The sequence below is a fragment of the Schistocerca americana genome, chromosome 1 (assembly GCF_021461395.2).
Source record: "Schistocerca americana isolate TAMUIC-IGC-003095 chromosome 1, iqSchAmer2.1, whole genome shotgun sequence".
Classification (NCBI taxonomy): domain Eukaryota; kingdom Metazoa; phylum Arthropoda; class Insecta; order Orthoptera; family Acrididae; genus Schistocerca; species Schistocerca americana.
Window position 1 is genome coordinate 259,250,109 of NC_060119.1, and position 25,919 is coordinate 259,276,027.

General features: G+C 44.3%; 1 protein-coding gene across 1 annotated transcript; it reads left to right on the forward strand.

Annotated features, from left to right (window-relative positions):
• LOC124602293 (4-coumarate--CoA ligase 1-like) lies at positions 1 to 25,390 on the forward strand. Its single transcript, XM_047136312.1, has 3 exons — positions 1 to 154; positions 3,841 to 4,006; positions 25,204 to 25,390. Exons 1-3 carry the CDS (start codon positions 32 to 34, stop codon positions 25,341 to 25,343), a joined length of 429 nt encoding a protein of 142 aa, XP_046992268.1. The 5' UTR covers positions 1 to 31; the 3' UTR covers positions 25,344 to 25,390.
• The last annotated feature ends 529 nt before the right edge of the window (positions 25,391 to 25,919 follow it).

Here is a 25,919-nt window from a genome sequence, read left to right on the forward strand (position 1 = left end):
TGGCGAGCTGTTCTTCAAAGGATGGGCCATCATGGAGGAGTTCGTGGACAAAGAGGGCTGGATCCACACCGGAGACGTGGGGCACTACGACGCTGATGGCAACTTTTACGTCGTCGACAGAGTAAAGGAACTCGTCAAATACCGTGGTGTTCACGTGAGTTCTTAAAGTTAAGAACTCGTTCCTCGTCTCTGCTGTGGACATTACATTTAATCATTGTGAATTGTACCTGCACTAGTATTCTTCCTTACTACTTATAAAATTGTCCTCCCACCGCCGGTCTCTACTTCGGCGTAAAATCGTATTCAGAACATAGGTATAAACTTCACGTCGCCTATGGAATTTTCATAATTCTGAGACAATTTCTATTAGCATAAATGCCATAAATTTTTTTAGAAAGCTTTTAAAATAATATTTTCCAATTTTCAAAATATCAGTGATTGCTACACTCTGAATGCCATGTGACTCAATTTCTTTTTATTTCAGTACTGTTGTCAGTTGTTACGAGGGCTATTCAGAAAGCAAGGAACGATAGGTCGCGAAATGGAAAGCACAGTGAAAATCAAAACTGTTTTATTTGCAACAATTAGCTACCACTTCCAGCTACTTATCTCCATAGTCGCCGATCCGAATTGGACGTTTGTCTTAGTTTTGTACCAACTTCCTAATACCCTCGTTATAGAAAGAAGCAGCCAGTGCTTTCCACCGATTCTGTACGCTGGCCTATAGCTCGTTGTCTGTGCCAAAATGTTGTCTTCATAGCCAGCGGTTCATGTGAGCAGAGATGAAACTCACAGGGAGACAATTAGGGGTTGTACTGTGGGTAATCAAACAGTTCCAACTGAAAACGATGCAGGAGCATCTTCATTGGCCCTGCAGAATGCGGCTGAGGATTGTCTTGAAGAAGAAAACGTACGACAGTTATGTAATGTTGGCTTCATAGCTTCAGGAAAAATTTCTCACCAGGCCCTCGTAATTGGCGGAAGACACTATTGTTCTAGGTATCCGTATGTGCACCCTGTGTGCTCATAAACTAAAAAGAATGGCGTAACGCGATCCATGAGCATACTAGAGACACTGCCCAACACACCTGTGCAAAACTTTATCGGATTTTTACTGTGGTTTTCACTTTGCGACCGATCGTTCCTTCCTTTCCGAATAACCCTCGTATTAGTGATCAAAGGTGAATACAAGAGAGCTGAGTCTAGCCTTCGACGTGTGATACTGTAATCTGTAGTTCAGCTGTCCAGCATTGAAATCTCTCCTTCACAAGTACAACGAAATTCGCTATTAACGTTTTAGATCGCTGATAATCGCAGTAGTTTGGAAAAAAATGTGAAATGTAATATATGGCAGGATTTTCTTTTGGTCTGAAAAATAAATTCCGGTTTCACTCAGCTTTTATCTAGAGAAAAGGGCGATCGCGTATTCATTACGAATCACACTTCATCTTCCACTGCATCGTTTTTCTTCTACAACACTCTTTGTACAAATGCACCTTTAAATGACGAATTTTGTCGTGTAAAACTAGCACACCGTATACACAGGGTGGTGGTCGTTAGTTGTTTTCTTTTTGTTTTTGAGCAATCTTCCCACAGAAGAGTAATATAAGTTACTGCCTGATGTTTCTGTATGATTGTAACTCCACACTAAGTGGACTGCGTCTTTCAGTATAAACTGTGTTGAGTCCAGACATCCACACTTAAGCATCTGACCTCCTGGCCCGGGAGAAAATAGGCATTATGGCTTGCCACTTGTACTTGGAGATACAACCAACATAAAGACCTACTACTCCTAGTAGCCACAGTTACTAGTCTACAAATGAAGTAAATACTGATGTAACACTGTTCAGTACACGGTTGTATGTCACGAATAAAAATATCTACATTTGTACCCGTCACACTCTGTGTAACTAATAATTACCGTTCTCTGCTATGACTTTTTGTGTCTCTCTGATGAACAGAACTACTAATAAGTCCAACAAACGCCATTAAACGTTTCTCCACACACTAGTATCCTTAACCTCTCTTTTCTTCTGTTTTTTTCTGAATTAACGGTGGTATAAATTTCTCTAACAAGAACAAGTAAAATTTACGTATTTCAGAAAACATTACGTTTCCAAAATCCCAGGTGTTATGCCGGATGCCAACAGTTAGAATACCCGAAAAAATTTCAAAATCATCATAAGACAGGAACGCATAGAATATCACATAAATAACGGTAATTTAAAATTATATGAATGAATGAAATCTCGAAAAAAATTTCCGTCTAAATCGCGTTATGCTTCTGCTACAAAAGAGGAGTGATGTTCCTATAATGACAACACTCTGTTTCGTAACTATTTGAGACCTACGTTTGATATCTTACCGTAATCGACATTATCTGCTACCAAAATATTTGTGAACATGAAGTCCGCCACTCAGAAGAATGCGGGAGGCATGCAGGAGGTAGCGAGCAGGAGGTAAACTGTGCACTGGAGCAGAATAGTACATATCTTTCTAAAAGCATTTTCACGTATTCTTCTATGTCAAAACTGTAGCTGGGACTGCCATGACGATGTTCTAGTGACGTAAGCATAGCAGCCCACCTCTTTGTATTTATGGTACTCCAAAAACAATATTGTTGTAATTCTTTATTTGTGTGTATATGGTACCACTTTCTGTTGCATAAATGCGTTTCGTAATCTTCGTCTGCTGACAAACTACAACTTCCAGACGTAGACTAACTGTTGAATAGGACGGTGGCGTGACACAGCGTTGGTGCTTAAAGCAGCGCAGAGGTTACGAGTTAAATAGCCTTACTTCAAGGCAAATAAAGCTTCCGGAAATGTGGTCGGCTAACTATGGTAAGCAGAAAGTCAGAATAAATAATGGTAACTTCTCGAGCTTACCCTTTATCCTTTTCATGAGTTTCTTTACGTCGATGGTATCTTTCCTTTCTTATTCCTGTTGCAGTCCTTTGCCACATATAGCCATTGTACTCGAAGGTTAGAAAATTTAAGGGTTACAAAATTTAAAACTAACTCCCTGTAGATGGCATACCCCCCCCCCCCCCCCCCAATTGATTTGGTATTTAATACCTTGTTTACTTAGCTAGTCTTCACTGTCACGAACAGAAAGTTTTCAATTACATAGCCTCTTGTTAGGTTTCAGTTGCCCAGCAAATCCTTCTGAGGCTTCGTTAAGGTAGAAATTCTTCAATTTTTCAAACGAACCTGTCACACGTTTGATAGAAACGAGCAAGTTATTTACCTTAGGATGTGGTCTGTTACTAGCCCTGCTGTTTCTTATGTTGACGGAGTCTCAGATGATTAGACACTTCGAGATATCTTTGGTATTTGGGTGTCAACACTGTCCAGCAGACCACACCCACCACTGAAACTGTTTGAAATTGATGTAATCTTCGCGGACGTCCCACGAAGAGCTAGAGAAATAAGGGTCAACGCAGACAGAGCTCATCTTGCCCGGGTAATGATTATTCAGCTGAAGTGCGAGAGACTGTTCCGCCTCAACTGCCATTCATCTCATTAGTACGCAGCACACCTTGATACTGAGTTTTTGTTTGTCCAGAGCTTACAGTCAGACAGTAGTGGAGGTGATTACGAGACCCCAGGTGAAGGCACCTGGATTCACCAAACCTGTACCCAGACAACACAGGCTGCGCTTCCTGAGGCTCTTGCCATTCGGCACAATCTAGGAGCGACGTGCGGTGGCACAAACGTGGCGAACATTATCTCCAAAAGTAGTATTTCCTCGTTCTCCACCTCAACCTCGAAGCAATGTCTGTAACTGCATGCTATATGTACTTTGCGATGGTGTGCAGAGGAGTGAATGTTTCGGCAGGTATCGCCTTCGGAGCTGGAGGCGTGGCTGCTGGGACATCCGCAGGTGTCTGAGGCAGTGGTGGTGGGCCTGCCGCACGACGAGGACCAGGAGCACCCAGCAGCCTTCGTCGTACTGGCCCAGGGCGCTACCGTCACTACTGACGAACTGAAGCAGCTGGTAAAAGGTGAGGCGAGGAGAGGTGGATGACTCACAACAAGTACTTAGCATTTACTGCCTTAAAATTAGTAATAACGATCGATATATAAAATGGAGCTCACCACGTCTTTCATGCGACGTCCGTTACAAACGAAATGATTTGTACCCTTTAAACATTCTTCATTCTCCGTTAGATGTCGATCGTTTTTTGTCCTTCGGTGGGCAAAAGAGAAAAAAAAGGAAACAGAATAGTCGACATAGTTTACGCACTTATCGCATGCACTTCGGAAAGAAATTAATGTCACACTAGTCCCTTGCCTTAATGTCTGTGCTTATATAACCGCATCAGAGTCGTGCTGCGTTATATGTACGCTGCAGCAACGCGCGTAAATTAAAACATTTTGATCGCCCCTGCTCAGAAGTATTGCGCCACTGCATATTGGCAAACGTTTGGGTCTGTGTCTATGGAGAGGGAGGGAGCGAACGGCAGGCTTAGGTTCAACGACTGCAGGGAACGAAACAATAAGCCTCATTAAATTTTAAAAATAATAATTTTGCTTCAAAAATGCAACGCTTTGCTCGACTGTGAAATAAAAATCATCTGCTAGGTAGCGCTCAGAACCTCCATCCTGTGCATTCTAATGTGTTTCGTTGTTAAAAAACTTCCTCGCAGATTAAAACTGTGTGCCTGACCGAGACTCGAACTCGGGACCTTTGCCTTTCGCGGGCAAGTGCTCTACCATCTGAGCTACCGAAGCACGACTCACGCCCGGTACTCACAGCTTTACTCCTGCCAGCACATCGTCTCCTACCGTCCAAACTTTACAGAAGCTCTCCTGCAGGTTCGGTAGCTCAGATGGTAGAGCACATGCCCGCGAAAGGCAAAGGTCCCGAGTTCGAGTCTCGGTCGGGCACACAGTTTTAATCTGCCAGGAAGTTTCATATCAGCGCACACTCCGCTGCAGAGTGAAAATCTCATTCTGTTTCGTTGTTCCTTTGTATGATGTTCACAAGGTGATTGAAACCTGTTGGTAAATACTGTGCTAGTCTTTGACTCTTGATATCATCCAATCTGTGAGAAGAGTTTCTGATGGTGCAATGCAGGTCTCTACTGGTTCCATCCATAATCAAACAGGTTCGCGTTAGCAGATATCACGGGCAGTTCAGTTGATTCCTTGCTCCTGGACGGTCAGTGTGCTCGTGCTTTATGATTGTAGCAATGGAGAGAAGGTGGGATGATTCTTAACCTATAATGCACAGTCCTTAATTACGCTGGAGAATGATGAGGGGCATCGGACATGATACCAGCGCAAAACGTGACTGCCCCACCTCTGAGCTGAATCTGTGCATTGATTCTTGGCCACCTCCACACTCTTCTACGAAAACATCAGACATCACGCAAATCAGTGCACTCCTCGGTGAAGACAATCCATCGAAAATGATCCAGGTTCTATTCCAGCCTTTCCCTTGTCCACTTTGAGCGACAGGGGACAGGGATATTTGTACCGATTTTCGTAACTGACGCACAGGAGCTAAACTGAACGTGTGGAGGCGGTTGTCCACTGTTCGGACCGACAGAGCTCTCCCGTTTGCGCAAATCTGTTCCATTCTCCTCAGCATCCTTCCATGGCTGCTGGTGTTACTGACAGAGAACGACCTCTACGAAACATCTGGTGTGTTGTTTCACGATTGAACGATCGAGCGGTGTCTTTGTGGTGTACGCCAGTTCATTGGGCAACTTCCAAAGCGGACAGCTCTTCTTGTGTGCTCGTTTAAAGTTGAGATGGTGACAGACTGACACTACACACAAGCCGCATTCCGCCTTTAACGAGTGGGAAAATTGTGCGCTCTGCTGAACTGGTGGTGGCTTACTTTTACTTCCATTTTAAAGATGACTGCACGATTTCCTCTTGTGAAAATACTGTTGAGAACGAGGTTTGTGATCAATTAAACACAGTGTCTATTAATGTTCCAGTTCATTACCTTTCATAGAAGATCCAAATAAAGCAAGGAGGTGTGTTTATGACTGTCGGATAATACTGCCTCGGTATTCCTCTGCAGCAGATGGTATCAAGACAGAAGGAAAAGCACTTTTATATTTACATACATATTCCTGATGTCACTGTAGAGCGCGTAGTGGATAATACATTGCATCAGTGTTAGCGAATTGCGGCCGTGTCCCATTCGCATATTCAGCGAGGGAAAAACTACTATCTATATGATACGTTGCACCTGGTGGCAGTTCATATTTACAGATCATCAGGAACTAGCAGTGGTAGGAGACACACTCTCTGAGTGTATAATAATTATTTCGTGTGGTTCAATGGCCGCTGCGAGTCCTTCAATTTTACATTTCAGCGACTTCGCCTTACCCAGTTATCCTACCAGGGGCGGAAAGGAGACCTACAGTTTAACGTGGAGTCCGAACCATGCGTCGTTTCTGGCGAATCCTCATGTAGTTGTGAGATGAAGGGTATGTTAAAACACAGACTGAAAAATCTATTTTCCGACAGGGATTCAACCCTGCGTCCTCTCGGTTTCCAAAAACGTCCTCTACCGTATTTTTTATTCGTACCATCACCAGTGTGCTATGATACGACTCATAATACCGGGAGGAAGGTAAATGAAAGCCAGTCCCTAATGGCTACCAAATGTTCCCGCTGCGAAATTATTGATGGATTGTTGATGCGTTGTGTTCTCGTACAATAGCGATGCCTTCCTCGTAGGTAATTCAATTCTAACAAAAAAGGGCTCGTGGTTCAACTTTTCCTGTCGCGGATAATCCATCTGGGAGACAGGTTACGGAAGGCGCTCAAGAGAAAATTTGAGAAGTGTTGTCGGTACCTGAGGTTGTGTGTAATCGCATAGTGTCGATCGTTTGAATAGTGCCAAAAATCGCGGACTGTCAGCTCATTGCCACCGAACAAGGGGTGGACGGCGTGGCTGTATATCCACGTCGTTGTTTTCTCTCGGAAATCACACTTCATCCGGGAAGAGGAGCAATTTTGCAGTTATCCTGTAGGGACCACGAGTGTGTGGAAGGTCAACATATTGCGCACGAAATGCCAAATATCCTTCGCCGATCCGCAGACAATGGGATGGTCATCCGTATCCTTCGCAGGTAACACACTGTGGAGCGTCTGCGAGGTGAATTTGCTGTAGGCGAGACTGACACACCTGCTTTCCGTTAATCATTATGTGTCAAACGTCGTTCACCACCAGCCACATAAAACACCACTCTATATGGGTCATTTCCTTTCTGTCACGTTCGACGCCCAGTTCTGTTGCATACTGGTGTACATCGCACACGCCGGTGTTAAGCATGTAGAAAATAGCAAGGTGCGTATGTAACTTAATTCAAGGAAGAAGTGGTCAATGTAGAATAATGGCGCTGGCATGTCCGATGACACTATCATTGGAGCGAGAGAGATTCCCATTAAGGCATACAGCAACAAGCTTGTAAGACATATCGGATGACATGGCCACATTTTCACGCTAGAGCCTACAAAATGGGCCTTCTCTCTACTCTGAACATCAAAAAGGTGCAAGAACCCTATGACCCTTGGGAAGGTGAGGTGCTCGAGGCAGATATTAAACAGCATTCCCATACTAATAGGGAGTCCCATAGCGGCGAGCATGCGGCAGGCCAGAAATGTCGTGATTTGAAGCGTCTACGCCACACAGGGAATGCGCGACGTCAAATCAACGTTGGCATAGCACGTCCGTTGCAGGATGTTTCGTGTCCTAACACAGTTACCGGTTAGCGCTGCTTTGACCTGTTTTAATAGACGCCTGTAGTTGATGGCTATCGAGCGCTGCAGGTCAAGTGTGAAATCAATGCCCAAGAAGTGTACCATGTCACTTACTCGAAGGGGGGTGACGCACCCATCGGGCAGTCCCTTACCCCACAGACAGAGCATTTCTGGACGTTAAAATTACTGCCCAACTGCTAGGCCACCCCCATGTGAATGTGATATGTTTCTCGTGCGTGGGAGAAATTCACCCGCCTTATCTAACAGTCAGAGGGAGACAATGCAGAAAACTGATGAGCAAAAAAATTAGTTTCAAATCGGCTGAGAGCCTAACACTTAAAATTCAACAACATTAAGATCTTTAAAATGCCAAAGATCTTACGTGAAACAGTTCTTTAAATTAGGCTGAAGGCCTAAAGAATTTTACGCCTTAAGGGCAAAACAATATTAATTTAAAAAAATCGGCTGGAAGCCATACAAGTACAAACAACAAGAACAAATGAAAAAAGGCGTTCAGATATTCGAGAGTCGGCCTGGAATTCAAACACTAACGCTCGCTTGGGTGGGACAGGCAGTCGGGACAACGATTCAAGATCCGACGACAACCCAACCGACCGACAGTCAACGGACCCACCGACAAGATAACTTCCACTTCACCCGTCCAGTGCACAACAGCGAGTTCAAGGGAACAACGAAGAAGATATTGATTGGCGCCCACAACCAGTCATGCATGGAGCTGTCAAACTACACACCGTGCTGGACAGCAACAACACGATAAGGAAACAACACTGCCTGAAATTTACGTCAACGGTTAGGACAGGTAACCGGAACTTTAACGGCCACAAGTCAGTAGACTCCACTGGTGCGCTGCAATTCAAATAACCAAATGCAGTGAAACTCCACCAGAGGGTGGCTAGAATTTTCCAACTTGAAAACCACGTTGTTGCTGCGGGAATATCCCAACAGCCGCCCGGAGTGGCCGAGCGGTTATAGGCGCTACAGTCTGGAGCAGCGCGACCGCTAAGGTCGCAGCTTCGAATCCTGCTTCGGGCATGGATGTGTGTGATGTCCTTAGGTTAGTTAGGTTTAAGTAGTTCTAAGTTCTAGGGGACTGATGACTCAGAAGTTATGTCCCATAGTTCTCAGAGCCATTTGAGCCACTTTTGAATATCCCAACAGCCGACAACGAACTCCAAACGACACAGTATGGTCTTGACTTGCTGGTAGATTAAATCAAAACTCAACTTTCATGTCCTGGGTTGGTGAACCGCGGACCTCGTAGCAATGGGGACAGCCCCACACACTCCGACACCGCGTAGAGACAGCTAGCGGCCCCCGGCCAAACTACGTCCCGGGGAGAATTCCTCGCTGCTCCACGCCAACCGACCAGCTGGTCGCACACCGCCCAGCCGGAAACTATAAGCGCCAGGTCAAAGATAGTTCAAGCTGCGAGTATTCATACACACCTCTGCTGCCACCCGCGGCTGTAAAGGATAACAGCATAATCGCGATAACCGCGGGAGACCAAAAGCAGAATCGTAACGAAGGTTTAATCCAGCGCATACCACGAGCCAGCCACGGCTCAGTGTTGTTTCTGCCGCCTCCTCACATCGTCGAGAGGTGAAGGCTATGTCAAAATGAAGGCTGAAAAATCTATCGACCAATCGACATTCGATCCCTCGACTTCTCGGTTTCCAGGTTCTCGGTGCAGCGCTAGACTATCAGGTCTGACACATATGAGAGGCGGTCAATATTTACTGCAACGCATCTGTATCTGAAAGCAAGGTTGGTCTCCTTCGAGATTCCAATATGCCGTGTTATACTCCACTCTTTTTGCTACAAAACACTATTTTTCAACATAACCTCGGTTCACTACGGCGGCCTTATGCCACCTTACTCGGAGGGCCTGTATTCCCGCATGTCACTATCACTGGTCGATGTCGAAGTCAACGTCTTGTTGCATCAGTAATCTCCCTATCATCCATGTGCTGCTTCCCGAAGAGCACATCCTTCATTCGGCCAAACAGACGGAAGACTCGAGAACCGACGTGTAAGGTGGATGAGAAAGAGCAGTCCAAAGAAGCTGTGTGAGCAATTCTCAGGTGCGCAGACTCGTGCGAGCCCTTGCGCTGGCATGGAAAGAGAGAAGTTCTTTTGTGTCTTTGTGACGACGAACACACTGAAGTCATTTCTTCAGATTTCTTGTGGGTAGCACAATACTCTTCATCGTTGCGTAACGAGAGAGCTTATGAAACAGAGTAATCCAACCAGAGTCCCAGAAGACCGTCGTTATAACTTTAACTGTTCAGTTCCGACTTTGAACTTTCTGCGGAGGGCAGGCAATATGGTGTCAATCCATGGATTGGCGTTTTGTTTCCCGCTCGCCATTATGAACTCGTGTTTTATCTCATGTGTAGATGTTCAATAAAAGATTCACGCTCAGTCTCACAACGCGCAACCAATTCCTTCGATACCGTTTATAGTCTTCTGTTAGGCGGTGAGGAACACAGCGGTCTCACACCATTGAGTACCCCAATTGGTGCACGAATAGGTCAGCACTACAAAGACATCCAGTTGACCAGCGAAGTGCCGGCCGGGGTGGCCGAGAGGTTCTAGGCGCTACAGTCTGGAACTGCGCGACCGCTACGGTCGTAGTTCTAAGTTCTAGGGGACTGATAACCTCAGAAGTTAGGTCCCATAGTGCTCAGAGCCATTTGAACCATTTTGACCAGCGAAGTGTTTGATTGTGAGCTATTGGTCATCTCGAATGACTGTGTCCGCACGTTCCACACGGCATGATGGAAATCTGACAGGTTTCCGCGACGTTGTTGCCCAACGACTCGCTCTGCTTTTGTTCGCTGGGACGTCTCCGTAGACATCTGCAAGCGCACATGAATATTAGTGAAACTCTGATTTTCCGCCAAAAACAAATCAATGACAGCTCTCTGCTTGGAAGGCATACCAATTACAGCATGTATAGCGCCGCCATCTATTGAAACTTCATGAAACTATAGGGGCTAAAGAGGAAATATTCCTCTATGGCCCGCACCAAATTTCAAATTTTGTCAACCGAAACTGGCCGAGCAACAAAATGTTCCGTTACTTATTCAACGCCCATCGTACATATAGTTCATTTACATGTTCTGGACGAGTGAGTTTAGGGTATCAGAGTATGTCACATATTGCCGTATCTTTTCATCGTAATGAGTTAGAACCTTAAATTTTGTTCACCGCCAGGAGCTCGTAGAACTTAGTATTTCAAATTTATTTACCCGTTAAAGAGAAATTAAATTTTTCAGTCCACAACGTGACTTAAATTTAAACTTGTTGCAAATACCCGTTCCTGAGAAATAAGGGCCTTATCAGTCGGACAGACAACAGACAGGCATGCGGACAAGAAGGTGATCCGTGAGGGTTATGTTTTTACGGATTCAGGTACGGAACCCTAAAAACGGCAAGCAACATAATGAAACAGCTCATAGTTACAATGGTTGTCAAGGTATTCTCTGACTGGAAAGAAAGGAGCACAAGACACCAAAATACAAGGGAAAAAGCTCAAATATATCACGTAACCAAGTTTATAAAATTTTCTTATTCACTTGACTACATCCTGCACACATATCAAGACCTTACTGTATACAAGTGGAAATTATAACTGCTTAACTGAAGGACAAGATTCAATTCCTTATTTTGGATAACTGAGTTTTCAAATGGTTCAAATGGCTCTGAGCACTATGTTACTTAACTTCTGAGGTCATCAGTCCCCTAGAACTTAGAATTACTTAAACCTAACTAACCTAAGGACATCACACACATCCATGCCCGAGGCAGGATTCGAACCTGCGACCGTAGCTGTTCACGCTGTTACAGATTGTAGCGCCCAGAACCGCTCGGTCCTCCGGCCGGCAACTGAGTTTTCCTTTATCAGTCGTCTCCCTACCTTTCTCTCTTTCTATCTTACTAACTTTGACCTACGATAAACCGTTGACAGTAATTTAATTAAAAATTTAGCTAGTATTTATAGTCATGAACTCTCATACTCAAACAAATAAAGAAATCGTTTTGAAAATTATGTCCAAAATTTTAGTTCCTGGTGAATTCATTACATTTGATAGTAGCAAATAATTTAGAAAGGAATTTATGTGTTTCATTTCTTCATTGATAGACAGTCCGCAAAAGAGTAGGCTGACAAGCAAGTCACATTCAGTGATGAGTGTTGACTTCTGATAACACTCGTCGAGTGTGTATGTGTAACAGAAATTTACGTGGGTTCTATACGTTAGCTTTGTCTTTGCTTCTAGATGATGATGATGTCTTCCCCAAACACATTTAGCATCACTGCACGTTTTCTTTAACAAGACTAAATCATTTGAGCCTAAAAGTTCTAGAATTCCTGCTTGTTATCAACTCACAGGTGCCGAAAAAGCACGAAATCAAGTACAAAAACTTTTCTCTCTCAGAGTAGTGGTATTGTTTTGGTACGTAATATGGTTACGTAATTTTCGAGTAAGGCACTTCGTAAGCTTTCAGACTTTTTTCGAATTCATTTGGTATGGCTTCGCCGACAAACTTTGAACAAAAATTGATCAAATATAGCTTTCTTTGTCTAGGACTATTTTCTTTATGAATTATTGGAGACAAGGGAGACGGGTTTGGGAAGTAAGCTTACTGATCTTTCTACTCCCAGCTTATAATATTAAAAAAAAGTTACCTTCGCTATTTATAGTAGAATTTGGAGGAGAAGTATCTGCAATTTACGTTGACTGTGTTCCCCTCTCCTATCCCTTAAAAAAATAACTTCAATGCATTAACTTCAATGTAAGACCATTCATACTTTCTCTTGCAACATATTAATTTAACAGTTGCCGATGTTAAAACAGTTTTCAAAAATATGCATCAGGTAAACTCCTGGAATATTACTTTTCAGTTCTCCTTAAAAAAGGCAAAAATGTACATTACGAACTTTAAGTGAGAACATGACTGTTTCTGATATCAAATGAAACAATAAGTTTACTGTTACCAGTCACTATTTATCTCCACGACGCATTTTGAAAGCATGAACTTCCTTCGTCAGGTGAATATGTGGATGTATACAGAATGCAAATGGAATGTTGCGACTTTGGAGTAATCTGTAGCACTATCTCACTTCATTTGTAAGTTTCTAGTGTAAAAAAAAGATTTAACTTTTATCAGCTGCTGATATTAAAGGTATAGATGTAATTAAATAGTCGAGTTATGAAAAGGTTTCTTTACCAACCTGAAGGTTGTTATAACCTTGTACCTACACAGAACATCAATTTTAGGTTAACATGTTCGACATATGGTTTACGTCGTCGTAAGGAATCGCGTACATCACGAACTCTACGGGTCTAACTAAGCTCTAATAATAGTTACAATTTTACATCATTCTAGGAGGCAAAAGTGCATACAATCCAGGCAACTACCAACAACCAGGAAGAAATTCTTTAAACACTCAAGACTAAGATGTTATGAGATTGCGTCTGCTGTATGCAAGTTGCGCAGCGACCTCCCGCAGTACGGCCCTGTCTGCGGGGTTGCCTGCTCAGCAGACGTAAGCAATATAGCGACATTGTAGTTCTCGTCATACCCGCGGGGAGACACCAACTTTGCCAAAGGGCACCAACGTGACCGAAGTACTGTGGGACGTCAGTCACGTGCACTGAACTAGAGCCTGATAGAATCCTTCCTCTCACAGCGTATTTTGGGGGTCGCACTGCCCAGCTACAGTTAGTTGTCTACGAGTACTATGGAAGTTGACTACGAGAGTCACTTGGAGTTCTGCAGTGGTCTGCGAGGTGCGGCGGGGCGAGGTCGGTTCGTACCTCGTACTTCTCTTATTAAATGTCCACCTACCTCAGTACGGCCTCCGTTCTACGTCCCTTCACTCTGCAATTGTACGTACTTACTAGATAGCGAAAAATCAGCGTTGAAGAAAACGGGCCTAATACCTTCCATCCAGAGGCTGCGTAACTCTAGCTGCGAAACAATTCCTGCAAATTAATTTTTTCCAATATTTCGGGCGGTGGTATAATGTACTTTGATTTTAATAAGTGTCCGAAAATTCCAAGACTAGGCTTTTTATTGTTTAGGCAACAATTGGGAATGGCTATCAAGTCCACATTTAGTGAGATACTACTATATCATTCTCAGTTCAAAGACAAACCAACTAATTTCACACGGAAAAGCAGCCAGAAATCGATTTCCAGTCTCACCCGATGGAATACACTAACTAGCAATCACTGATACTCTACTATAAGCGAGCTTCACATTCGGTCTTATCAGTGGTTTTCTATAATAGAAGTGTTCGCCAAGTGTTCCATGATGAACGCAGAAAATGCCACGTGAATGTTTCACTAAAGGCCGAAATTTCACAAACTCATAACTTTCCAACAAATCAATCCAGAAATGTCCCGTTTCATCAAAATGTGCATAACTGCAACAGCTTTAGTCATGATTCGTACAAAATGCGAGGAACTCAATATTCCTTCATTTTACACATAATGCGCACCGTGACATCTAACAGGACCTTGTACATCCGATAGCTAGCGAGCGACTATCTCGATGCTACTCCACTCTCTGCATATCTAACTTTCTGTATGTGGGAACCTCTTAATTCTGATTGGCTGATCAGTCTGACTGACCAATCAGAGTGATCCTTCTATATCATTCTTGCGGCAAAACTTGCCTAAGCCAATCACTCTTCAGAAAGTTATTTACGTCATTCCAAAATGGAGATATTAATATAATGTTTAATAAAAAAGATCGAAATGAAAAAATAATCTTGAAATTAATTTATAAACCGATTACACTTTCAACTGATATTCTGGCTGCTCTTTTATAAAAGTACGCACACCTCGACATACGTCATCAGCAACGTGGGTACAATACATCTTTCCCACGGTCCGATTTCGACAAGTTTTACAGAAAACAATATTGAATTTTAATGTATGTCCCACATACACACTCTCATTCATTCCAGTTTATTCACACAACATGATAACCAAATATTAACTTTTCATTAATTTTATATTAAAAAATGCAAAGTAACTAAAGTTTCTGAAAAGTAAAAATCCAATTAAGTTGTGTTATATCCTGAAAATTCTGGTAATGATTTCAAATGATAACAAAAGACCAACTGTTATTATTCCTAACAAACTTCTGTGAACTGATTGTCGGTTTTATGGCTTAAGTAATTTTTTCAGTCTCCGAAACTATAACAGATAAAAAGCCGAAGCCGGCCGCTGTGACCGATCTGTTCTAGGCGCTTCAGTCCGAAACCGCGCTGCTGCTACGGTCGCAGGTTCGAATCCAGCCTCGGGAATGGATGTGTGTGATGTCCTTAGGTTAGTTAGGTTTAAGTCTAGGGGACTGATGACCTCAGATGTTACGTCCTATAGTGCTTAGAGCCATTTTTTAGAAAAAGTCGAAATTTGGATGAGATCTACTGAATAACAAAAACTAGTATACCAAGTTTGAAACGAATTGGATAATATTTACTATGGTTTATTTACATTCGTAGGGAGTATGTATATACGTTCGTACTAGACGACACAGTAGTCCGTTCTCACGCTGTCTCGTAGCGATAGCTGTGTTATGAGTCATCGCTAAGACACAATTCTGCAGCCTCCTTACAGCCAACGGCTCCAAGTCTGCGTATCTTACTGCAATAAATGTTATTCCGTAATAATCTGCTACGTTACAGTGTGTTTACATACTGGACGATATCGTACAAGCTAGCATATCTCGAATGCACTTGGAATCTGGGACAAGCTAACTGTTTAGTTTAGATCTTTGTGACCGAGTGACTTTTGCTTGGACACCATTCAGAAAAGTTAGAATTGTATTCGCACTGTTTGTAATAAATGTTGTGACATCGATTCGTTCTGTCCTTCATAGTAGTTAGCTACAATGATAAACGAAGACAAGAACTGTGCGTGCACTTTACAGCATTTGGCGACAGTTGTCTCACCACTAACCAAAGGAGGAACAAACAAAATTCAACAAACTAAACAATCGCCAGTGTTGTAACAGTGCCTACAAACAACCTTTGGTGCACGGCAATAGGGTATTTGGCTGCTTTCTGAAAACTGTCTTAAATTATTATTTCATTGTAGGCTCCTAACATGCATTTTTCCTCAGAAACGAAAAAGAAAATCAGTAATTTGAAGACCGCCTGAAACGCTCCATTCGAGTCATGTGATGCCTGTAACGTCATTGTCTAGCTCGCTGCTCCTACTGGCTTATGTTAGTTCAATGACGTCTTGCTTTCGAATATATTTTTCGGAAAATGGTTTACAAATGTTGTGTAGTATCACATTGTACAAGTACATACAGGATGGAGAAAAACTGCGTTACGAATTTTAACTTTGGATAGCTGATGCCAGTAGGAATCAAAATTACTAATGTTGTGTAGGTAGACACCGCACAATTTGTAAACTACGGAAACTTGGCGCCACGCGCTCCGATTGGCTGCGGAATTGCCCTGTGGCCGGATGCTCTGGACAACGCATGACCGCGAATGCTTTGCCTGCCGGAGATAGCGATGCATCGTAGGCGGCCCACTCGCTCGATGGTAGCGCACCAGCCTTTCACTCTGGGGGAGAATCCACCGTGGGCCCGACACATCCATTGTAGTTTCATGATAAGGCGTACCGATAACAAACCCGTCAACAACTGTTAGTCTCTTACTAATTGTGTCGGCCCTGAAAAGGGCCTTTTTTGTAGCTAGGGTATTGTTAACCTAAAGCAGATGCTCGAACTGGCGACCCTCTGACGAGACACAAGCATGGTAACGTCGAACGGTGTTTCGTCGAACTCTTTCAAAGATTCCTGGCATTGCCCTGATGTGATTGGTGGCATGCTGAATGCGATCCGTTAATTTCTCGTCGGTTCTAGGTGGTTCTCATCCGAGTGGGTTAACTAGAACCTGCAAAAATCCCCACAGGAAAGAGTCCGGTGGCGTGAGCTCTGGTGATCGCGGGGGTCATGTCCTACGAGCATTCCTGCCAATTACCCGGCAGTCGAGAAGTTCATTTAAATATCAGCGCACAGCACGACTGTTATGTGCCGGCGCCCCAACATGCTGCAACCACTTGCACAGCAGTATGTCTTGTGGAATACCTTCCAGCAGGCTGGGTAGAGTTTCTTGCAAAAACTTAGGTAATTTACCCTGGTAAGTTGAGGAGGTAGACGGACCGGCCCAATCAGATGGTCACCCACAATGCCTGCCGAAATGTTGAGCAAAAAGCGTTCCTGGTGTCCATGGACACACGTGACGTGAGGTTTTCCCCTTGTCCAGTAATGAACGTTACGAGTGTTGTAAGGGCGATCACGATGGAAGGTGCACTCGTCGGGCCGCGCGGGATTAGCCGAGCGGTCTGGGCGCTGCAGTCATTGACTTTGCGGCTGGTCCCGGAGGAGGTTCGAGTCCACCCTCGGACGTGGGTGTCGGTGTGTTTGTCCTTAGGATAATTTAGGTTAAGTAGTGTGTAAGCTTAGGGACTGATGACCTTAGCACTTGAGTCCCATAAGATTTCACACACATTTGAACATTTTTTGCACTCGTCCGTAAACAACACAATGGCGGGGAAGTCGGGATCTCGTGCAACACGCCGTAGAAACCACCGGCAAAACTCTAGCCGGTGTTCATAGTCCGCCACAGGATTTAGATCTTGAACAGGCTGGAAACTAAATGGATGATGGCCGTCATCCCTCAAAACCTCCCAGACTAACCTATGAGTGACCCGCATGTCGTGTCCAACCACTGGAGTACTTGTCGTAGGTGCTTCCTCGAAGCGCTCAATAACAGTCTCTTCAAATGCAGCATGCCGTCGTGTTGAGGTCTTCCAGCATCAACCATCACCATGATATCCCGCTAACGAGCCTGGTTCGCCAAGTCGTCGGTGAATTGCTGTAAACGTTTGCGGCTGTGTGTGGCGTCCCTGCTGGGTACCGTTCCTCGTACAAACGTCGAGCTTCATACGCATTACCGTCAGCTAGTCCATAAACAAAAACCATATCTCGTTCTTCAAACGAATACTGTGCCGCCATGCTTACTGTATGACTAAATCGCAGGTCACGTGTGTGTGTGCTCCGAAGCGAAGCTTATGTGTGAATGCCTCTGACGTGAGGTGGAGACAAACAGCAAGACCTTTTCGATACTTGTACGTATCACGTTTGGACGGCGATGGGGTGAGGGACGTTTGTATGTGTGAACCGACAACCATAACGCTGCCCGTCAACCGACGAACGGCAACAGGGCAATCTCACGGCCAAACAGAGCGCGTTGTCGACCTACAAAGCATTAGTAATTTTGGTTGCTCCTGGCATCAGCTATCCAGGGTTAAAATTTCGTGAGACTATTTTTCTCCACCCAGTATATAAAAACAGCTGAAAAATTGTTTTTGAATGTTCCGGAGTATGAGAATATTCGCAAAATGTGGTTGCACTCTACCGGCAAATTGCTACCGCTTCCATGCACAAGTTCACCAAGTTAATTAAAAATATGTTTGCGTTAGAGATACGCTTTCCCTCTGTTACAGGGAAGGACAGCGCCATTCAGCGAAAGAAAACTCTCAGTGAAAATTGTCGTTATATCCAATATCACGCTCGTAATTTTATTTGTCAAGCGACTCGACAATCCTCTCATATTCAGAAGTACAACACTTCACCACACCGATGAGAAACAAATTATTACTGTGTATTCCTTGTTGATTACTTGCGCTTACGATTCCAATTGCTGTTCACACACGTCACGTTCAAAAAGATATTTTGTAGTTAGTGTGACCACACAGGTTTTACTTTATGAGAAACTAAGTTCTTTTTATCTTCGTACTGTCCAGCTAGGGTCCTTATTGTTTAAACTTTTAAAGTTTCGTTATCTTACATAAAGATGGAGTAAGTCTGCTTCAGACACTGACGTTAGTTTACACTCACGAACATCACAGCCCGTATGTTGGTGTTATGTGCGTGCTGTGCTCGCTTTGTTTCTCTCCGTACAAAAAACCTCAACGCCCTAAACTTCGTTATACTGTGGACGTATGACGGTATCTACACTACTAGCAATGCTTTCCAAAATTGCGAATTGTTTGTTCGGGTAGTAAATGTATTTATCAAATGGTTCTGAGCACTATGGGACTTAACTGCTGAGGTCATCAGTCTCCTAGATCTTAGAACTACTTAAATATAACTAACCTAAGGACATCACACACATCCAAGCCCAATTCAGGATTCGAACCCGCGACCGTAGCGGTCGCGCCGTTCCGGACTGTAGCTCTTAGAACCGCTCTTCCACTCCGGCCGGCATGTATTTATCCTCTGTTGTCCATTTCATAGATTACGATTAATGTGAAGCTATAAATGACACATCCTACCATCGAAAATACTGCTACAATCAGTCTTGCTAAGGCTATTTTTGTATTTCGTGTGAAATTTTTAATAGTAAATGACAATTCCTGGAGTCGAACATGTGACGTCTTGCAACGCTGGTAGATACATATCCATTATGGCAGAAAGCGCCTGCTAGGATGTGTGTGTCTACTGAATTTCTTGCGTTTCAGCACTAAGATTTGGCAAGAATAACTTTTTTGTACTTTGGCTCCTAGCTCATGACTGGTAGTCGACAATCTACACTCCTGGAAATGGAAAAAAGAACACATTGACACCGGTGTGTCAGACCCACCATACTTGCTCCGGACACTGCGAAAGGGCTGTACAAGCAATGATCACACGCACGGCACAGCGGACACACCAGGAACCGCGGTGTTGGCCGTCGAAAGGCGCTAGCTGCGCAGCATTTGTGCACAGCCGCCGTCAGTATCAGCCAGTTTGCCGTGGCATACGGAGCTCCATCGCAGTCTTTAACACTGGTAGCATGCCGCGACAGCGTGGACGTGAACCGTATGTGCAGTTGACGGACTTTGGGCGAGGGCGTATAGTGGGCATGCGGGAGGCCGGGTGGACGTACCGCCGAATTGCTCAACACGTGGGGCGTGAGGTCTCCACAGTACATCGATGTTGTCGCCAGTGGTCGGCGGAAGGTGCACGTGCCCGTCGACCTGGGACCGGACCGCAGCGACGCACGGATGCACGCCAAGACCGTAGGATCCTACGCAGTGCCGTAGGGGACCGCACCGCCACTTCCCAGCAAATTAGGGACACTGTTGCTCCTGGGGTATCGGCGAGGACCATTCGCAACCGTCTCCATGAAGCTGGGCTACGGTCCCGCACACCGTTAGGCCGTCTTCCGCTCACGCCCCAACATCGTGCAGCCCGCCTCCAGTGGTGTCGCGACAGGCGTGAATGGAGGGACGAATGGAGACGTGTCGTCTTCAGCGATGAGAGTCGCTTCTGCCTTGGTGCCAATGATGGTCGTATGCGTGTTTGGCGCCGTGCAGGTGAGCGCCACAATCAGGACTGCATACGACCGAGGCACACAGGGCCAACACCCGGCATCATGGTGTGGGGAGCGATCTCCTACACTGGCCGTACGCCACTGGTGATCGTCGAGGGGACACTGAATAGTGCACGGTACATCCAAACCGTCATCGAACCCATCGTTCTACCATTCCTAGACCGGCAAGGGAACTTGCTGTTCCAACAGGACAATGCCCGTCCGCGTGTATCCCGTGCCACCCAACGTGCTCTAGAAGGTGTAAGTCAACTACCCTGGCCAGCAACATCTCCGGATCTGTCCCCCATTGAGCATGTTTGGGACTGGATGAAGCGTCGTCTCACGCGGTCTGCACGTCCAGCACGAACGCTGGTCCAACTGAGGTGCCAGGTGGAAATGGCATGGCAAGCCGTTCCACAGGACTACATCCAGCATCTCTACGATCGTCTCCATGGGAGAATAGCAGCCTGCAATGCTGCGGAAGGTGGATATACACTGTACTAGTGCCGACATTGTGCATGCTCTGTTGCCTGTTTTTTATGTGCCTGTGATTCTGTCAGTGTGATCATGTGATGTATCTGACCCCAGGAATGTGTCAATAAAGTTTCCCCTTCCTGAGACAATGAATTCACGGTGTTCTTATTTCAATTTCCAGGGGTGTAGTTACAATATACGAAACCATTTGCAAAAGTTCTCTCATTCCTTAGTTTCGAGCGAGTTTAATGATGTTCCAGGGAGCAGCGAAGAGAATTTCCACCGTTGCACATATCGCCGCTCTAAACGAGTGGAGCATAAACGGATCAACTTTCACAAGGATTCCACTATCAGCGTTTACAACCTTCCTATCTATTGTCACGTAAAAGTTGAACTGCGTTTTCCATCACTACATAGATAAACCGTATGCCGAAAAAGTATGTAAAATCCTTGTAACTTCCGCTAACACACATGTAACACACGTGTAACTTCGTCTTATTCCTAGTCGGTAACGTGATCAGAGCTTCAGCCAACAACAGAGCGTTTTCGATCACGTGACTGAATCTTGATAGTCAACGATTTTTAAGCTTTAATTACATAAAAGTAAGAAGTATTTTGTGAGAATATTGACTGTAAATGCTATTTGAAAGCGCAGCCTTCTAATACTTACTCTGTTTTTCGGCTACTTGTGCATCTCAAGAGACAATCGTTAGCACGGCACTCTGTTGGCTCGGAGGGGACTGGTGACCTCAGATGTTAAGTCCCATAGTGCTTAGAGCTATTTGAACCATTTTGTTGGCTCGGCTGGGCTTACACTACTTGGCTCACAGTGGCGCTACGACCTTCGTACATTAGCTAAACTCTACCATTTTAAGGGAACTGTCACTTAACTGCCAGCACAGGGAATGCTCGCAGACTTGGAGCATTCAGAGGGCACCAGCCACAGTACAACAGGAGTGCTGCGTCCCCATAGACGGTACGGCAGCTAAGACAGTTACTGCAGCGCCGCCCTGTGCGGCGCTACGAGTCTGTGACTTGCTACACTTCATTGCTCATAACGGCCATCTATAAGGTTCTGGGATTTAATAACAAATACAGTGTACACAGCTGTTCAACTAAAAACCTTTGCTGTTGAATCGCGCACAATCACATGAGGAACCTCATATTCTTAGGAATGACTACGCTAACAAGTGAAGTATCAAACATTTTGTGTGTGTGTTCCAATGGTTCTGAGCACTATAGGACTTAACATCTGAGGTCATCAGTCGCCTAGAACTTAGAACTACTTAAACCCAACTAACCTAAGGACATCACAAACATCCATGCCCGAGGCAGGATTCGAACCTGCGACCGTAGCGGTCGCGCGGCTCCAGATGAAGCGCCTAGAACCGCTCGGCCACACCGGCCGGCTGTGTGTGTGTGTGTGTTTTTTTTATTATCAGTAGCATTTTGATGAACTCTCTTCACAAATTCCGTAAGAGCCGAAATGGTATATACGGAGCGAATGTCTGTTCCGTATGTGTAATGAATTACAAAATTAAAAAAAAAAAAGAAAAGCGGTGTGGCGTCATTCCCAACCCAAACTGTCATCTCTGTGTCCTGTGCACAACGGATACATTTAACACTCTGTATATATTAGTTGCACAATGTCATCCTGAAATAAATTCATGAAAGTAATGTAAATGAGATTTTTATTGCTATGAGCATGATCCATTTACAGCTGCTTCAGCGTATCACACGTAAAACTCCCTTTCTAACCATACAAGATGTGTAAGTTAACTATTAGGCTAATATTTTAACACAATTAAACCATTGACTAGCGCTGGAAAATCAGAAGTCTCAGCTTCTACTAATTTTCTCTTTGAAAATTAACTAAACCACAAATTGACAGTTAAGAGGAAGCCACAACGCTGTACGACTAAAGTATTGGAAGAGCCACATCTAGGCAGTGTGGAACGTCACTCAAATCTGATGTTGCCTCTATGCATCTGCAGTTCTCGAGGTCCCAGCAACAACTGTCTTTTCGAACCCTTCCTCTGCAGAGATATTCGCACAGCTTTGGTTGTGTTACCTAGTTATGAGCCGGCAGCTTCATCGACCTTACTCAGACCTTCAATATTAATTTTCTATCAGCTGTATGTTGAATAAGGGAAAAGAATCTCCCTAGGTGACATTCTGCAACATAGGCTCTCTTTGTCTATTTGAAATGAAGCCAGCTACGCTTTCTGCAGGAAAGAGTACATCCACAATTAAGCGCGGGCCTGTGATTTGTTCATTTTGTATTCCGGTGGTTAACACCGTAGTTTTGGCGGCAAGGAAGGTCGCTCCGTAGCAAATCGATACATCTGTCTGTAAGGGGACCCGTCGTTTCTTTGCAACCCTTTCGATTTACTATCCACGCTTCTGGTGGTGATTTTCACCTACCACGGCTTGGTACGTTAGACATGTGTAATGTATAGGGGTTGGACAAAAATATGCAACATCATGAGAAAGAAACGCATGAACGGAACTACCGATGCTATCCAAGCTTGCAGGTTGCGCCTTTGTATTTGACCGCAAACGGCACCTATGCAATGTCCTCGACGCGTTGAATGTATCACTCGTAGTCATAAAAATATTCTGAGTAGTCGTGAGTGCATTATCTCGGAGCTCAGTGCCTTCTAAAGTGGGCAAATTATTGGTGATCGTCGCTGGGTCCTTCCGTAAGTAGGGTAGCCGAATTGTTTGGTGTTTCTAGAGGCGCCACATCGACCATTTATACCGCCTGCAGGGAAAGCGGAAAAGCATCAACCTCTAAGTCACAACGCGAACGAAAGTGTAGGTTCAGTGGTCGTGACTGACCGTTATTAAAGAGGATTGTTACGAGAAATACGAGGGCAACTGCAAAAGCCATCGCACGAGCGAATGCCCGCACTCTCGAACACTGTCACACCGAAACAAGACGTAGGGAGCTCCGTAATCAGGGAACCGAGGGCGTGTTGGAGTTCCAGAACCAGTCATCAGTGACGAAAATACCAGTAACAAGATAACTTGATACCGAAGGCTTAAAACCTGGTCTATGAAGCAATTATGCAAAAATGTCATTTCATCTGATGTTTCTTATTTCACAGTGTTTCCATCTTCTGGTCGAGTTTACGTCACAAGAGTGAAATATTGTCGATTTTTGCAGATCAGGTCCGGCGCATGCTACAGTGTTGGTTCCCTAATGGTCATGCTGTGTTACAACACTACAGTGCCCCGCATCACACAGCTAGGAGCATCCAGGCCTGGATTTGTGTGCGCAAGATAAATTGTTGCATCTCTTGCGGGCACCACCATCACCAGATCTGAATATTATTGAGCCTTCGTGGTCTACTTTGCAGAGAACGGTGCAAGACCGCTTTTTACCTCGCTTATCGTTACCTGAACTTGCCACTATTATACAGAATTAATGATACAAGATTTTCTTCGAAAACATACAGGACCAGTATTTGTCTATTCCGACACGACTGGAAGCTGTTTTGAATGGCAGCGAATTTCCTACACCATATTAAACATGGTAATATGTTATGTTTATGGTGCTTCCAAATTTCTGCTCACACCTGTGTAGTTTTGAGTGATCGACATACGTTGCACCAAGAGCCTTACTTGCAGTCCTGACTACGTATGCTAACGAAAAATGCAATGTTGGCAACGTTTCTAACATTTTTGGAAGGTGTCGCCGAAGACAACACTTGGAAACAATTTAAGCGTTGACAGCACACTTATTTGGATGTCCGTTGAAACGATATGCAGAAAACAGTGCTCTGTGATTATTGGCTGTCTTGTCCTAACTGACGTCAAACTTACAACACCAGGTTGAACCCCATGTGAAGATGGATCTTGTGAAAAAACAGATCCCATACGTTTTTCCATTCGCTTTGTGTGTGTGTGTGTGTGTGTGTGTGTGTGTGTGTGTGTGTGCGGGCGGGCGGGGAGGGAGGAGAGGTACAAATTAAGAAAAACATTTCACTCATGCAAACCTTTATTAACGTCACACTTGTTCGTGTAAAACGGTTGTTGACATACGGACCAATGGTGGTGCTTCATCATAACGTTTCTCACGATGAAGTCTGAACGTACAGTGGAAACATTTATCACTGCCAACAACTTCTGATGCGTACATTTACATCAGCATCTCATCTATCTCTATTGATTGTTTTTGACAAACTGTTACGTAGCATTGTGCTCTAATGGCTGTTACAAAGCTATTCACAGGCACTACGCTTGACTCTCGCAGAAAATTATCTGCAACAGCTTAGTGCGTTCAAAGCTACGTCTGTAACGCCTTTTTCAGAGATGTTGTCATTTAGATATAAGTCATCCCCTGAGAACTACGTAGGTGCAATTTAAAGTTATAATAAAACATTAGTCACTATTTTTACATATCATGGTGTGGGTTTTACCATTATTATTATCATCTAACATTACTGCAAGTTACCCCCACATCTGGCGTGTTGTTATACCTATCATTAAGAGGGAACCCCTTATGTGCTACACCACTGTTGTCTACATAACCCACAGCTCTCACTGCAGAGAAATGAAGACGCGGCATGTGTTGCATTTCAGAGAAAGCCCGGGGCAGCGAGGAGAAGCTGCTACATGGGGGTGTCTTCCTAGTAGACTCCATCCCTCGCATGGCCACTGGAAAGGTCAGCAGGGGGCAACTGCGGCAGTCTCTCCTGGAGAGGATCAAAGGAAGGGCCTAAGTACACTCTCAGGAATAGCAACTGACGTCTTCTGCGCTTCACTGCAGTCTCACATGGCAACGAGTACTACGTGCAGCATCTTCCGTACGGCTTTGGTCTACATAATAACTCACTTGGTATCTCATGTGCATCTTTGTTAACTGGTGTAGTATTACTTCTGTAATAAATTGAACAAGCTTTACTTTAATAAGAGCTCAGTCAAAATGAATTAATATCAATCACGATACAAGCTGTCAAATGTAGTTCTCCACTACGGAAAAAATGTGCAAAATATTTAATAATATATTAGTTCTAACAGTTAGCAGATCAACCGAATGATGTCGATCAACATTCCGAATTTCAGTCTGTCAGCGTTGAAGGGAATTTAACAGGCTTTATTTTTTCACGTTTCGATCTCCTTTAGATTATCTTATGGAAGAAATGTTTGCTACTTTGCCGTTATCTAGGTTATTGTGTAAAAGTTGGTCAGATGTTTCCTACGCTAGCAGGGGTCTGGTGCTAAAAGTGGTCTAGAAGCTATGTGGGACATCATAGACCGTATATATATATATATATATATATATATATATATATATA